The sequence below is a fragment of the Adiantum capillus-veneris genome, chromosome 17 (genome assembly GCF_014529385.1).
Source record: "Adiantum capillus-veneris isolate H3 chromosome 17, ASM1452938v2, whole genome shotgun sequence".
Classification (NCBI taxonomy): domain Eukaryota; kingdom Viridiplantae; phylum Streptophyta; class Polypodiopsida; order Polypodiales; family Pteridaceae; genus Adiantum; species Adiantum capillus-veneris.
Genome location: NC_140947.1, coordinates 72,783,969 through 72,795,713, shown reverse-complemented (window position 1 = coordinate 72,795,713; position 11,745 = coordinate 72,783,969). Strand labels below are relative to the sequence as shown.

Here is an 11,745-nt window from a genome sequence, read left to right as displayed (position 1 = left end):
AAGGAAAAAAGATTGGAACATGCTAGCATGCATTCAGGTGCTACTAGCGCTCATTTTTAGCTTGAGCAGAGCACTAGCACTCTCCACGAGCTATCAGTTTCTAGCTGCACAAATGAGCATGAGTAGGCATGGGGTGGACTAAGGATTGGTGGCATTGTGCATCATGAGACGGAGAATGCAGCAAGGCATACCAAGCATCAAGGTCCCGCTGTGCAAATATTTTGAGAATAGGGGCACTGGAACGAACTAGTCAAGGAGCTAGGGCACGTGAGAACAAACATCAAGGGACAAATGTGGGCATCAAGCGGTAGAAATAGCCGATGTTTAGTGCAAGTCTTAATGGAAAATAATCGCGTGTCTTGGCAGAGGGCACATAAGGGTCAAGAGGCAGATTGGGTGGTGATGGATGAAGTCTGTTGGAATGATGGGCTTCCCACCATGCAGGCAATCGATGGGGCGATAGGTCGAATATAGGCAACGATAGAAGCTTATTAGAGGAAGGTGAGTTTGTGGAGGTTGGTTGGGCCTCCCATGTGGATGCAAGAGTCGAGGATCCTAGTATGAAAATCCAGAGAAAAAGGGCACACAAGCGGGTTGCATGCGGACTTGAAGTGAATTGTCAACAACTCATCATTAGATAGGTCACTTGTTGAGGTTTTTTGAGGGTAGATTGCCTCCACATCATCTCTAGTTGAGCTTATTGATGTAAGAGAGAGAGAGAGGGAGAGAGAGAGAGAGAGAGAGAGAGAGAATAATCTCAAGGGTTGCACTGTTGAGGCTTGCTACAAAATTGAGGACTCGCAGTGGATTTCGGTTGCACCCTCGCAAAGTTCTTCGCCTGCCAAACTGTAAATGATTGGCATTTTGCATGTTGTCCAAAGATCAAAAGCATAAATCACCTACCACTAGCATCTCGGAAGAAATGTATCATTTTATTTTTTTTGAAGTCATTAGGAGATACCTATATATAGTGTTTATTAGGTAAAATTTTTACTTGAAAACGATTATTAGCCGTTTTGGATTTGAGGCGAGTCCTCGATATCTCGCTCCTTCTCTCTCGCTATATCTCTGATCTTATATTCTCTCTCTCTCTCTCTCTCTCTCTCTCTCTCTCTCTCTCTCTCTCTCTCTCTCTCTCTCTCTCTCTCTCTCTCTCTCTCTCTCTCTCTCTCTCTCTCTCTCTCTCTCTCTCTCTCTCTCTCTCTCTCTTCCTTGCACAAGGGGAAGATGAGCGCTAGCACCCAATTTGAGAGAGAGATAGTGAAAGATAGTTAAGCATTTTTTGGTAATGAGTGTGCCTCATCTCTAGCCCCATATTTAGCTTGGCGCTAGAGCCCAAATCACCTTGGTCTTGCAAGTTGCATATGAAAGAGAGAGGTTGAGATTATACGTAAAGGCTCTTTTTTTGCGTTGTTTTGTAATTATTTTGCCTCTGTTGTCATATGCATCTTGGCGCTAGCACCAAATTTGAGAGAGAGAGAGAGAGAGAGAGAGAGAGAGAGAGAGAGAGAGATAGATAGATAGATAGATTTTATTATCGTCCTCGGAGGTCAAATATGACCTATGGGACCAAAGTTACATGTGATGTAGTATGTGTATTTCTGATGAGTGACTCTCGATGCTCCAAAATTGTAGTGATGAGAGTCGCAATGGAGAGCCCACACTTTGGCTGGGAGAGGAAAGTGTGTAGGTCTAAGGAGAGAGAGAGAGAGAGAGAGAGAGAGAGAGAGAGAGAGAGAGAGAGAGAACAAAAACACTTTTGGCGCTCATTATAGATTGTGCTAGTGTCTCTCTAGATTAATTGAACCTGGTGCCAGCGCCTGCTTCGAGAGAGAGGAAACAAAAATAGATGATTGCCAAAGGCAGTCAAAGAAAGATTTTGGAGAGGGAGCCTATAAATAGGAGTTAGTAGGTTAGTTTTTTATTTTCAAGCATTATTGAATAGAACTGTGATTGAGGTGAGCACCCTATCTCGATCTTTTTCTCTCTCGCCATGTCTCTACTCTTCTCTCCCCCTCTCTCTCTCTCTCTCTCTCTCTCTCTCTCTCTCTCTCTCTCTCTCTCTATGTGCAAGCCAAATTTGAGTGCTAGCGCTCACAACTTATGTGTGCAAGAGTACAAGCCAAATTTTGAGTGCTAGCGCTCACAACTTACGTGTGCAAGAGTGAAAGCCAAATTTGAGTGCTAGCGCTCACAACTTACGTGTGCGAGAGAGAGAGAGAGAGAGAGAGAGAGAGAGAGAGAGAGAGAGAGAGAGAGAGAGAGAGAGAGAGAGAGAGAGAGAGAGAGAGAGAGAGAGAGAACGAGCAAGGAGGAGGGAAAATATATTGTCCGATATATGTTGTTCATTTTAATTGGATGAATTTAACAGGCCTTAGAGAGAGATCAGAAGGGCAAGGGGCGGTGTGCATAGAGAGAAAAACAGGTGGAGAGGGAAAGAGAGAGAGGGGGGGTTTGATTCGCTAGATGAGGATGATTGGACAAAAGAGGAGGATGGGACACCTATGCAAGGTAGAATTCCATGTTTGCTATCTCTAAATAAAGTTTTTTTGGATGCTTTGACATCTACAGGGTGGAACGTGGGCATTGCTTTGTATGGCAATTTCTCGTGCGATATACAAATGAGAATGGTTTTTGTTCAGTACAGAGGATACTGTAAGGTTTTGGCTTTGTTGAGGAGCCAGATGGTCCGTATGATGACACTATTTGAGAGCAACGAGGAGTTCTCCACCAAACTATGCACTGTTTTGGGAATGCAAGCCCGTTGACTGAGAGAGATGCAGGAGCGAGACAAGAGACATGCAGATGCGGTAGACCATGCCCTGAAAGTAGCATCTCTTTTTGAACTGCATCCAAACATTGTTAGAAGTGCATATAAGACTTCCAACCACCCGACCACCACTCTACAACGGTGTCTGTTAATGTTGTGGCACAATGACAGGGGAGGGAGGGAGCTTTTTGCATAAGATTAGGGAATCTAGCACAAAGTCCTTAGAGAGAGCTTTTTTAATAAATTTTCCAACCCGTCAATTTTCCATAAAAAGCTCCCTCCATTCCCCTACTCAAGAATGAGAAGGAATATCTAATTGGTGCATGTGTGTTGTAGATTCAAATTGTTTGCCACTACTTGGGATGATCACAAGTTGTTCGAAACCAAATATTGCAATATTACAATGGATTCATTAAGTCCTTAAATCCTAAGTTTAAGAATATTGTAGGTAAAGATAACCCAATGGTAGATATTTTGTCTAGGGCAAGATTTTAAGATGAAGAGGAGATGATCAATGAGGGTGAAAATATAGGCACAAAGTTTTATTCCATTTCTCATGTCAAGGGCGATTATGTTTGCATGTTTAAAGAGTCATTCTTGGAGGTATTTTATGAAGGTGAAATGCTTCTTATTGGATGCTACTTGAGCACATTGACAAAACAAAATGGTTGGTCAGAACAAGAGTTCAAAAGGATACTCAAAAAAGCTTATGGTTACTTTTCAAAAGATGGATACTTGTGGAAGCATCCAAACAATAGGGATGCTACACCACAAAGGGTTATATGTGACAAAAAAAACCAAAAATGTAGCTCTTAAAATAATTTCATGATAGTTTTTGGGTTGGTCATCCAAGCATTTGGGAAACCATTTTGTGGAAACTTAAGATACAAATCAAATGTATTGAAACATCAAGTATCGTGATGAGTTGCATTCCATTTATGCACTAGCTATGAACTACAAATGGATTGTGGATTTAGTCACAATGCCTTTAGGACTCTAGTAGAAGAGATACTTGGTTGTGCAATACTTGACTAACCACATTGAAGGGCGAGCATTGAAAACAAAAATCACAAAAGCTGTATGTAAATTTCCCCTTGATGATGTGATTTGTTGCTATGTTTGTGTGGGAAAGACAACTGCAGATAGGGTTGAACTTAATGTTGAAGAAGCAAAAGAGTTCTTTTCTTGGATAGGAATCAACATTTCCCTTACTATTGCTTATAATCCAATAATCAAAAAAGTGAATGAGGGCATCCTCCAATCATCAAAGGTTTGGCGAAGGCATATGAAGGAAAAACCTAGTGAGTGGCCAAAATTGCTAACATATGCTTTTGTAGGCCGATTATACAACACATAGATCTGTAACTGGTTATATGACTACAGAGTTGATGTATGGTCAAAAAACTGTCATGCCAATTGAGGAAGCAATTCCCACATGGAATGTGCTACCTTGGCAAGCTGGGCTCAGCAGAGAAGAGCTTCTTGCCTTGTGTATAAGGCAGCTAGAAAGGCGGCTTGAAGTCATTTATGTTGCACAATTGTGCTTAAACAATGCTAGAATGAAAAACAAAGAATACTTTGATAAGACACACATGCTTAGTGATAGGAACTAGGCTATGGTGGGTGGTAGCGGTGAGCAGCCATGGCTTTGGAGATGGCGAGCAGCAAAGAAACGGGAGAGAGAGAGAATTTGACACAGCAAGAGGAAAAATTACACGCTATACTTAATTCATCTTTGTGTAAAAATAACCTTACATATAAATCAATGCTTCTTGCCATGCAAACTAAAACTTCAACTGAACGTGCATGCATGTGATAAGCAACGTTCCCACGAGCTAGACATCTCTTGGGCTTGAAACCCAACAATCCCCTCCTCAAGCTCGAACTAGACAGGCAACTCATGATACCTCGAGTTTTTGGTGTAATCGTCAACCGTGAGTTTTAGGTTCTCTCACAACCAAGGACTTCTGGTGTATCCATAACCTGGTGCTATGATAGTAGAACCCCCCCTTGAATAGATAGGGTGTAGGTCAAAAAATTAGCTACCAATAGATGGAGTTTTTGGTTCACTGCCAAACCTTGGGTTTCAGTTGTACCCAGTAACCTCATGAGAAGCGGGAAAAATAGGGTGAGAACAGATATACTTTTGGGAGGTCTTACCACTTATGTGTGGCAGTGTCTATAACCCGTATAAAATTTTGGGATGATGACAACTGACAAGCATGACAATAACTGACAACATATAATGTAAAAAGAGGCTTGATAGAAAGTATATGATTGTCTAGACAAAGACATAACAAATCTATGACACTGAACATATAAAAATAGTTTGGAAAACTTGTACTGCAATCTCAAAGTAGAGCTTGATGTTCATCATATGTTGAGGTGCCTTTTTGTTCTCGAATCAAAATGTTGGCTTATGGATGTTTTTCATCTTCTCCAGATCAACATATAGTATTGGATCCATCTCTATTGAGTTATTCTCTGTCCTATCAAAAAAGTATTTGATTGCATGTGTCGTCATGAGGTAAAGTCCAAACACTATAAACCCAAGTGACATGAACTTGTACCACCTTGACCACTTCCCAAGATTGATGATTAGCTCATCAATGCTTTTGGGGAAGACATAGAAAAGACCTTTGTGAGGCTTCTGGATCCACAGTGTACCCAAATTATCTTGAGTAGCCTCACCCACAACATTCAGAGCAGTGCCTATAGTCAACACACTCTCTCTCTACCCGCTTTACTCCAAGCATCTTAAGCCCCTATAAATAGTTCAGGGTGTGAATCCCTCTTGCTTAAGGGGTTAATTGAGATTGGACACTTATTAAACTGTGAACACAAAGGGAAAAACAAGCTCTAATCTACAAAGATGGCGCAAAAACGTAGTAAGGAGAGTATCTGGCTCGCAGCAGGCCGTATATGCCGAATTTGCAGAAGCTACTTTGACAAATAATGATTCTCAAGCCAGGGCGATCCCTGTTGTTGCAGAAATTGCTTGTTTTGATGGAGGTCGACAATGATGCCTCCTCCCTCTGTAAGGGGCTGCTCCCGTGAGCCAAGTTGAGCCAAGGCCAAGAGCATAGGCTCTAATACCAGTTGAAAGGAACTAGGCTATGGTGGGTGGTAGCGGTGAGCAGCCATGGCTTTGGAGATGGCGAGCAACAGAGAAACGGGAGAGAGAGAGAATTCAACACAACAAGAGGAAAATTACACGCTATACTTAATTCATCTTTGTGTAAAAATTAACCTTACATATGAAGCAATGCTTCTTGCCATGCAAGCTAAAACTCCAACTGAACCTGCCTGCATGTGATAAGCAGTGTTCCCACGAGCTAGACATCTCTTGGGCTTGGAAACCCAACACTTAGGAGAAAAGCAATTGAGAACGGTGATTGGGTTTTGATCTACGAAGACAAAAATCTTGATAACCATTATAATGTTGTGGGAAAGTTCTCAAAAAGATGGTTTGGATCATATGTACTAAACCATGTACATGGGATATCTACTTACACCTTGTGTGAGCTAGATGGGATAGAACTAAAGGTTCCTATTGCTGGGAAAAGAATCGAAGTGTTCAAAAGAACAAATGACAATGATACAATTTGTTGTAGAAAAAGATGTAGAAGAGAATTTGAACAACATGCTAGGTGATCTTCATGAAAAAAAAAATGAGGCAGTGGACCTAATGAGGATTGAAAATGCAAAGATCAAAGTGTGGCACATACCGAAGGATGTGCAGGTTTAGAGGGACTGTATGTTGTGTTGTGGCATATGCATTATGGAAACTGATGTGATGAACCTAACTTTGTGGATTTTAGATGCATGGAAAATTTTTCCCTAATGTACATGTGTGTTAATTATGATACTAAGTTATCTACCTCATCTATATACTAATTTCAAAGGTGATTTTTTGAAATTTATCGCTCAAAATTACCCAAATACTCAACGATAGTGCCTCTTCAATGTGAGGGGAAAAGCATTGAGATTTCCTTTTGACTAGTCCAATTTAATCTCATGTCTATAGCCTATAACTAGTGTGATTCTACAATATTTTTCCTTTTTTTTCAATTAAATTATCATGTTTTACTTTCATGTATACCTACTATGAGCTCTTCAAATCTTAGTCGGACACTAGCTTTTATTTTACACCATTTTTAAAGTATTATTGATCTTGAAAATGGAACTTTAACCAAAGGGGGCCGAAGTGTGACTCTATGGTGCATGAAAGATATCCTTTCTCAATGAATTTTTCCTCTCCGATTTGGAAAAAGTCGTCAACATAAGAGTTGTAGCTTACTAGCTGAGCTTGCTCCACAACTTTACACTTTATCTTTTGGAGCTATGAACAAGAAGATATGATTAAAATAGCGGACCCCAACCGCCTACACCTATAAGAACAAGTCATTTTCAAACGCTATTCATCTCCTTTTCACATTGTATCCTCTCTTTCTTGTTTATCTCTTGAGGGTTCCCTCCAGCTATTGGAAAGCAATGAAGAGATAATGAGGGAGGGACACCAAATTGTATGAGTGATGATAGATAATCCCTTACTCCTATGAATGCCTTTAAGGGGCTCTAACAATATTTAACATTCACATGTTATGATCTACATCTAACTAAGTTGTAAGCATCCACAAGTACATATCCATTTCTTATCGATAAAAGCTCATAGTTGGTGCAAGAAAGGTGTTGAAGGTCATCATTTGCTTGCTTCTTCATTAATTCGGCAACCAACTTGTGGATGCATGATCATGTAAGACGTATTGTTTCACATTTATTGTTGATCTCTCTCTTTCTCGCTCTCTCTATCCCTATCTCTATCTTTCTTGCATCTTAGCTACCATCCGAAACAAGGTTGTTTTCCACAAATTATATTTGGCTTACACTTTGAATCATCCTAGATGTATAACCTAGGTACTCTAAACTTTAATTAGTCCAAAAACATCATAGCATGGAAACTAGGTTGCATCTTAGCTATCATCCATAACTAGGTTGTTTTCCACAAATTATATTTGGCTTACACTCTTGAATTATCTTAGATGAATAACCTAGATATTGTGAACTTTTATTAGTCCAAAAACAGGAGTAGGGAACGGAGAGAGATTTTGAAGGGAGCTTTTGAGGAAGCTTTTCATGAAAAATAGATCGGTTTGCAAATTTATTGAAAAAAACTCTCTCTATTAACTTTGTGTTGGATTGAATAATGTTATGCAAAAAGCTCCCTCCGTCAAAGATAATGCATGTTTGCATGTTTCAAATTGTTTTTTTAAGTATTTCTCTAATATCAATTCTCGACAATGAACTAGGGCAAGGTCATCTAAACCTGCTTTACTGCTATCTAACTAGAGTAGTTGTCTCCTATGGGTGCCGTGTAATGATTTCTGCGATTGTGCTCAAGAAAATGACGAGAGAGAGAGAGAGAGAGAGAGAGAGAGAGAGAGAGAGAGAGGTTAGACAAGCAAGGACGACATGAGGTTTATGATTAATCACCAAAATACATGTTTTTGAGAGTTTTCAATTAAAAAAAAATTTGGATTATTTGCAAAATGGGAAGGCAAATATAAGATATTTATACTATTACCAATCAAGGGGCATTGCCTTTTTTTTTGGTAAATTGTGGATAATAGCATAAATGTGGGGCCATGGTGCATATGCATGCTTGACAGCTGGAGACTCTGACAAGCGCACCCCAATCATTTAAATTCTCTCAATAATTACACTTTTCCAATGCTAAAATGATCCAATCTTCACATTCTCTCTCTCTCTTAATTATCTTACTCACTGTCTCTATCTCACTCCAATAATAACGCCAACCTCTCTCTCTCTCTCTCTCTCTCTCTCTCTCTCTCTCTCTCTCTCTCTCTCTCTCTCTCTCTCTCTCTCTCTCTCTCTCTCTCTCATGCACGAGAGAGAGAGAACGTACGTTCAACTGTCGGTGATCATCACGAAAACAATCACAAAGTTCAAAAAAACTTAAGCAATCCATGCCTTTATATAGGTACCTCCCACCCTCCCTTCCTACATCTCTAACTTGCAAAAAGCACCAACGAGTGCTAGCACTCTTTTTTTTTTTTTAAGCTCCTCTGCTAACTTTTTCTTGCAAATATCAAAAAGATTTAATGCATTGAGCGCTAATAAATTGTCGATAGTAGCATAAATGAGGGGTCATAGTGCATATGCATGCTTGACAGCTAGAGGCTTTCACAAGCCCACCCCAATCATTTAAATTCTCTCAATAATTACACTTTTCCATTACTAAAATGCCCTAATCTTCACGTTCTCTCTCTCTTAATTATCTCACTCACGGTCTCTATCTCGCTCCAAAAATTACATCACCCTCTCTCTCTCTCTCTCTCTCTCTCTCTCTCTCAATCAACGGGCACAAAGGCACATAACTTATTCAAGTACTTTTGGTTTATCAAAGATAGTTTCTATGAAATTGGAACAATACATATACTGTGGATACTTTTTGTGAGACAGATATACATTATGAGCTTTGGACAATAACACCAATTTAAGGGTCATCAAAAAATCTCCAATCAAGGTAGAAGACCTTTCAAACAGTCACTTCTCTCAATCATCTACTAGTATGCAAGCAAGGAGATTCCCTTGATTTGAAGCATACCAAGAAAACCACTTGAAACCTCAAATCATGGATTCTTGAAAGTAGAAGGATCGAGAAGTGTAACAGGGCCACTTCTTGTGTTTTCCTCATCCAAGAAACGGTTTACATGCTTCTTTGCACAGTCACAAGAAGTTTTGGACAAGTTCTCACAATAATTCCCACATTGTGACTTACCTCAACATTGTGAGCTTTTGTGAGGGAGGCACCGCATACCTAGCTAGGTATGATTGGGGTAGGGGACCGCCAGTCCGGTGGGGGGGTTGGTGGTCCTCTACCCCCAATTGTACCTAGCTAGTTATGTGGTGCCTCTCAAGCAAAAGCTCATGATGTTATGCATTGTATAGAAAACATTGACAAAGACATTGTTTTGCTACATGAGAAAATTTCTAAATCTTATGGTGAGTACTGATGATCAAAATGCTTCACCCAAGTTAGCCTACAGTTATTCTTGTATTCAGCACAAGCTTTCTTGCATGTGGAAGGGTATAGCAAACCAGCTGAAGCAACCTTTGTAGGTGTGAGGTTCTTTTGCTTCTCTGGGCAAGCATAGAACAAATCTTAGGCCTTGTAATAACAAGCTGCTGTATCGCCTTCCAAGACGTCAAATGAGCTGCTGTTGATCCATATTCCCACCTTCATTAAACCATAAGCCCCTGTAAGTTGGAACCTAAATCTCTCTCTCTCTCTCTCTCTCTCTCTCTCTCTCTCTCACACACACACACACACACACACAGAGCGCTAGTGCTAGCTTGGCAGTAGAACAAGAGGGAACATATGAGATCGTATTCGCATTGAGCGCTACCTCTCTCTCGCACTGAGCGTTACCTTTCTCTCGCATTGAGCTCTAGCGCTAACTTGGGCAGTAGAACATCAAAGCATCTTGGCTATGGTGAAACGTTTCGTTGCCCAAAATGTCGCTCTCTTTCTCTTGCAACCTTAAACATGCCCCTCTCACCATTGGCCAGAATTTTTCCATTCGTTCTGTGCCGGTTTGTCCCTTCTCGTGTCTGTCGTTTGTCTATTTCCCCCATTGTTTTCTAGACGGCCAGGACATTTGCTTCTCCTAAGCTACGCACATACCAGATTCGACTCCTCCATAGCTACGAGCGATCTTGTCAGAGAATACCACTCATCAGTACTAATCAAGATCGGCATTGGGCAAAGAGCACTTTTCTGCCTAATCAGCTTCATATGCGAGATTTTGCTTGCTCTCAGGGAGGCCGGGTGATGAGGCCAGTATTTTTGCGCGGTTTCTTCATTACGAGCTTCTGCTCGTTGTAAAGATCATCCTGAAGTCTTATGCCTGTAGAACCCCCCGTGAATCATCCATTTCTGTGTCGTTCTATGCAGTATTTTCCTATGTTGTAGGTGCACACGGACCCTATCCTCTCCACCAAATCACAGGTAATACTTGTCCATCTATGATCTCACGCGGATGCAGACGATCTGTGCCCTTTGTTGAAGGCACTTATTAGCTTTTGACTTACTATCTCTCCCTCCGTTCAACAGCTACATGCTCTTGTTGAGGAAGCTGTTGCAGATGATCAAGAGCTGAAGCTAGGACTTAGGAATCTACATCAGGGGTACCCCAATAAAACACTAGGAAGATTTCTAAAAGCGCTTGATGGAAACATCTCGAAATCCTTCAAGATGCTTATCGATTGTTTGCATTGGCGAGCAAATAATGTTATTGAAAATATACTCTCAAGCCTGATTGAGCCTAAGGAGATTTACGATGCTATACAAGATTCACAGCTTATTGGTATGATTGGCTACTACAAACAAGGTCGCCCAGTGTTTGCAATTGGAGTTAAACTAAGTGGTTACGACAAAGCCCCTCTGGATAAATATGTGCAACCTCACATTCAAATCAATGGATATTGTGTCTACATCATCCTCCCACAAGTGACCAAGAGAATGGGTCACTATGTTGAAACCTGTCTCAAGATACTTGACATAAGCAATCTCAAATTATCAGCTTTGAACCGCCTGAAGATATTGGCAATTATATCAGCAGCATATGATCGCATAATCGGCCACAACTCGGAGTAACACTATTTATTGCAAGTGATTACAACTATGATTATTTTATCGCAATCTCTCTCCCTCTCTTTCACCCTCCCTCCATCCCCCTCTCTCTCACTTGCTTTTGTTGCAAGTGAGCGCTAGATAGAGAGAGATGAGGGGAAAATAGGTAGATAGATAGAGAAAGAGATAGAGAGAGATGAGGGAAAATAGATAGATAGATAGAGAGAGTAATGGATAGAGAGAGAGAGAGAGAGAGAGAGGCTTTGAGGGAGGGGGATAGAGAGGGAGATATTGAGATAGCAAAGAGGGGGAGGGATAG

General features: G+C 40.7%; 1 protein-coding gene across 1 annotated transcript; it reads left to right on the top strand.

The window, feature by feature from the left end:
• The first annotated feature begins 6,365 nt into the window (after positions 1 to 6,365).
• Positions 6,366 to 11,450, top strand: LOC147437469 (uncharacterized). The gene is made up of 3 exons (XM_086486564.1): positions 6,366 to 6,512; positions 10,767 to 10,802; positions 10,908 to 11,450. The coding sequence occupies exons 1-3, from the start codon at positions 6,366 to 6,368 to the stop codon at positions 11,448 to 11,450; spliced, it is 726 nt and encodes a 241-aa protein (XP_086342690.1).
• Positions 11,451 to 11,745: the final 295 nt, after the last annotated feature.

Coding starts and splice junctions, on each gene's coding strand:
- LOC147437469 (XM_086486564.1), top strand. CDS start 6,366: ATGATACAATTTGTTGTAGAAAAAGATGTAGAAGAGAATTTGAACAAC. Junction 6,513..10,766: donor ACATACCGAAGGATGTGCAG/GTTTAGAGGGAC, acceptor CCTATGTTGTAG/GTGCACACGGACCCTATCCT. Junction 10,803..10,907: donor TCCTCTCCACCAAATCACAG/GTAATACTTGTC, acceptor TCCGTTCAACAG/CTACATGCTCTTGTTGAGGA.